The 4352-nt window shown below is 42.9% G+C and overlaps 1 protein-coding gene across 1 annotated transcript; it reads right to left on the reverse strand.

The window, feature by feature from the left end:
* Nucleotides 1-1259: 1259 nt before the first annotated feature.
* Nucleotides 1260-3564, reverse strand: nkx2.5 (homeobox protein Nkx-2.5). Its single transcript, XM_025063217.1, has 2 exons — nt 2995-3564; nt 1260-1925 (listed from the first exon to the last, which is right to left on the reverse strand). Exons 1-2 carry the CDS (start codon nt 3389-3391, stop codon nt 1333-1335), a joined length of 990 nt encoding a protein of 329 aa, XP_024918985.1. The 5' UTR covers nt 3392-3564; the 3' UTR covers nt 1260-1332.
* Nucleotides 3565-4352: the final 788 nt, after the last annotated feature.

Here is a 4352-nt window from a genome sequence, read left to right on the forward strand (position 1 = left end):
AGTGGGAGGGGGGGGGGGTCACGCCACTCCACAGTGGCAGTGTAAACACAGGAAGCCAGGACTGCAGTACTCCACGTACTCTGTGAAGTAAAGTCAACAGCTGTGTTGTAGTAGTTCTTCATGATCAGAACCAAAACAAACAATAATGTCACGTTTAGTGAGTAAAGATGTATATGTATAAAGATGTATAACGCTGGTCTGTTGAGATCTGAGGAGTAGCTGGAGTTGAACCAGCAACCTTCTGTAGCTGGAGTTGAACCAGCAACCCTCTGTAGCTGGAGAGGTAAAGATGTATATGCTGGACATATATCTTTTATAAAACATCTTTTCTTCTCCCTTCTTCAGACCTCACCACAGCTTCAGTCCTAACGCTGGTCTGTTGAGACCTGAGGAGTAGCTGGAGTTGAACCAGCAACCTTCTGTAGCTGGAGTTGAACCAGCAACCCTCTGTAGGTGGAGTTGAACCAGCAACCTTCTGTAGGTGGAGTTGAACCAGCAACCCTCTGTAGCTGGAGTTGAACCAGCAACCTTCTGTAGCTGGAGTTGACAGCTGCTTGTTGAAAGTGAAAACATTTCAAAAGTGACATTGATTCCTGACAGCTGGTCCAACAGACACTGACTGATGTCAGTTGTTCTGATTGGCCCACAGACTGATCAGAGGAACCGTCAGAATGAATTTCATTGGTCACTTCAGTTTCAGTCAGACCAATGACAGTATTTGTTTGTTTGTTTGTTTTGTCAGTTTGGCTCCAGAGAATTTATGTTTTTATTTAAGAAGTTCTTTTTAAATCCACATCATCAGATCAGTAATTAATATTAATGATTAATAAACCACGAAGAATTACTAAGTTAATAATCTGATCCATGGTCTGTCTGTACACGAAAATCAGAAAATACTTGAAAAAATATTTTCAATTCCTCTAATAGGAGTATTTAACTATGAGAGGTAAATATGAAGGACTCTTGTAATGACTTTGTTCATTATAATAGATTATATATTATAACTGTATATTATTAATATTGTTATTATTGTTGTTAGTAGTAGTAGCAACTAATACTAATTCGTCGTTCATGTACATTAAACTCGTGTACCTGACAGTACTCCGTTGTACTACAGATATTTGACACAAACTCAAACAGAACCGTTTTAATCTCAAAACATTGAAAAAAAAACTCCTTTATTTTCGACCAGATCTATATTTTATTGTTACTCAACTAATGTCTGATGTCTGTGAATTTCATGTCGGGGAGGAGGGGGGGGGGGGGTGAAAACAGAGTACACAGAACTACAGTATACTGCAGTATTTCAGACTCATGCAGGTTCGGTCGTGTTCACCACGTCCTGATGCCGTGGAGGCCGCCGCTGGACGAGAAGGAGCCCGGCGCGCTGCTCAGCTCCGCGGCTCCAAAGTTCACGTAAGGCCCGCTGCCGCCGGGGGGGCTCTGCATGGCCTGCACCGGGGCAGCGGGGTAGTTACAGGGGTAGTTCGTGTTGCAGGCGGGGCCGCTGAAGGGCTGGTAGCTGTTGTAGCTGAAGTGGTTGATGTAGGAGGAGTTGTAGGAGGCCGGGTCCGCGGCCAGGCACGGCTTTCCGTCCCGAACCAACACCGGCACCGACACCCTCCTGGGCGGCGGCGGGGGCAGAGACACCATCTCCAGGCTCTGGTCCTGCCGCTGCCGCTTACACTTGTACCTCCGGTTCTGGAACCAGATCTTCACCTGGGTGGGGGTGAGTTTGAGCAGCCCGGCCAGGTGGTCCCGCTCCGGGGCCGACAGGTACCGCTGCTGCTTGAAGCGCCGCTCCAGCTCGTAAACCTGCGCCTGAGAAAATAGAACCCGCGGCTTCCTGCGCCGCCGGGGTTTGACTGGATCCGGATCCTGAGGCCTGATGTCGTCAGTGGGATCCAGAGGAGGACGGAACTCTTTTGGATGAAAACAAAAGAGTCGAAATGAAGGACAAACCAATAAAGTTATTTTCTTCCGTCATGTAACGGTTACCACGGTAACTGTAACGACGACCTGGTCAAACTGGAAACGGTTTCTGAACAAATGTCTTCACTGGACCGAAAGAATGACAGAGAAATTATTGATTAATAAATTAATATTTATATTTCTAGGATTAAACAAGTTGTTAAAACTCAGTAAAGAAATGTCACTGTGATTTATTTCCTTTATTTAACTCTGAGTTAACGATGTGACGGTAAAATATTTTTTACTGTCCTGTTAAAATGTCTAAAATTCTAAACTAAGAAAAATAAAACTATTCATGTTATATTTTTCGTCGATTTCAGAAATCAAAACGAAGTGTTTTTTAACACTTTAATTTCGAAGTGGAAACAATTTTATCTATAAAACATTTTAAGAAAAAATCTGTTTCTGTGATAATTGTTTAAAATGAAATCTAAGAATTATCACATAAAAAATCAGTTTATTTACGTTTTTATAAAGTTTAAAAATCTAGACACATTTTGGTCGTTTATTCATTTTATGGTTTTTTATTATTTTACAAAATTCGGACGAAGATCATCGGGATTAACGGCCGAGATTATCGGTTTGTGCTGGGAATTATTAAATGTTTTTCGTGTAAATATGAAATTAAATGCATTCCGACTTTGAAAAATGGAATTTAATTTAATATGAAAACAGTAAAGCAATAATAATAATAATAATATAATGTTTTTTTACTCTGAGGACAGGTTTAAATGAATTGTAGGTGTTGTGTATATTTTTTGATATATTGATATATTTTTATTTTATTGTACTTTATAATATCCGACCGTCTGTGTCACTGCTTCATTTTTTTATAATCCAGTTCTAAATCCTGTTCTTCCAGGATTATCAGCTCCTGTTTATTTTTTATTTTTTTTATCACTGTGATTCTGTCGAATGTTTTATAAATTATTTTCTTCTCCGTGTTTGGTTCAGTTTGTCAACCTCACCTCCACATTTGAATGTATTTTGTTTGAATCTAAAGTTTCCCTCAGAGCCGCTCACCTTTCCTGCGCTTCTCCTCCGACTTCTCCTCCTCCTTGACTCCGTCCACGTCCGACACAGGTTTGCCGTAAAAGGCGCTGGTGAAGCCGAGTGTTGGGCCTCCGCCGGTCCTGGACTCAGGGGCGGCTTCTTCTCCGAACAGAGAGCCGGTCCCGGCGGCCGACAGGTCCCGCACAGGCTCCTGCTTCATGCGGGCCAACATGCAGGAGTAGGATGATAAAGAGGAGGAGGAGGAGAAGGAGAACGAGGAGCAGGGTGTGGATGTCTGCACGGAACAGCAGTCCAGACGAGGGGACAGGTCCAGAGAGGACACCATGACTCCGTGACTCTGCTCCAGGTTTAATATGTCCTTCACGGAGAAGGGAGTGGAGGTGCCGGGGCTGGGGAACATGGTCATCAAACACTCCAACAAAACCACCTCAACTCTGGACCCGGCGGGCTGACGTCACCGAGCTCCCTCTCCTCCCTGGAAATAATTACTGGATCCAAGTGTCGCTGTGGTGCAGCGGACTGGTCCGGACTGAGGGCCGCATGTTGAATGTCAAATGTCCAAACTCCTCTCTCCTCCTGGTCTCCTTCGACTTCTGGTGACGCGCGTTAAAGAAGGGGAGGAGGTGACACACAGAGAGAGAGAGAGAGGGCGGGGGGTGGAGTGAGGGGGGGTGATGGAGGTGTGGATGTTAGGCCTGAGTTTACTCACCCCACGGACTGGTCTCTTCATCATTTTAACATTAAATAAAAGTGTTGGGTCGTGGTCCAATCAGCGGGCCTGTGGTCTAGGGTTCGGATTAAATTAAATTATTAAATTAAAATCTAATCCGAAAGAGGAATAAACTCAGCGTGGAAAACATGTCGAGAAATTGAAATCATACAAACAAGTAGGTTTGAAACTCAGTAAATAAAATAATAAAAATTAAATAAATTTAAAATTCATCCAGATTTAGACTAAATTATTGCGTCGATACATTTCAATTATTACAACATTATCAAACAGTGTTGTTAAATCATAACAATATAACAATAAGATGTGTGTTTTTAACTGCATAATTTAAACATTATATTAACAATATATATTCGTTCATGTTTTTAAATATTTCGTTGATCTGATCGGACATAAAACCGCACTGCAAAGATGGGAAAGTGATGTAAGTACCACGCCGCACCGCAGGGGGCAGACGTGAGAGAAACAGGCCGCTGTTGATCCTCGCCGAGACAGTTGATGCTAACGAGTTAACAATAATATGACGAAGGCAGGTGCAGTGTGGCCGCTGTTAGTTAGCAGAATGTTGATCAATGTAGAGACATTAGTGTCTCCGTGGACATTAGTGTCTCCGTGGACATTAATTAGTGTCTCCGTG

Source organism: Cynoglossus semilaevis, chromosome 15 (genome assembly GCF_000523025.1).
Source record: "Cynoglossus semilaevis isolate Cse_v1.0 chromosome 15, Cse_v1.0, whole genome shotgun sequence".
Taxonomy (NCBI): domain Eukaryota; kingdom Metazoa; phylum Chordata; class Actinopteri; order Pleuronectiformes; family Cynoglossidae; genus Cynoglossus; species Cynoglossus semilaevis.

Coding starts and splice junctions, on each gene's coding strand:
- nkx2.5 (XM_025063217.1), bottom strand. CDS start 3,391: ATGACCATGTTCCCCAGCCCCGGCACCTCCACTCCCTTCTCCGTGAAG. Junction 1,926..2,994: donor GGAGGAGAAGCGCAGGAAAG/GTGAGCGGCTCT, acceptor GTTTTCATCCAA/AAGAGTTCCGTCCTCCTCTG.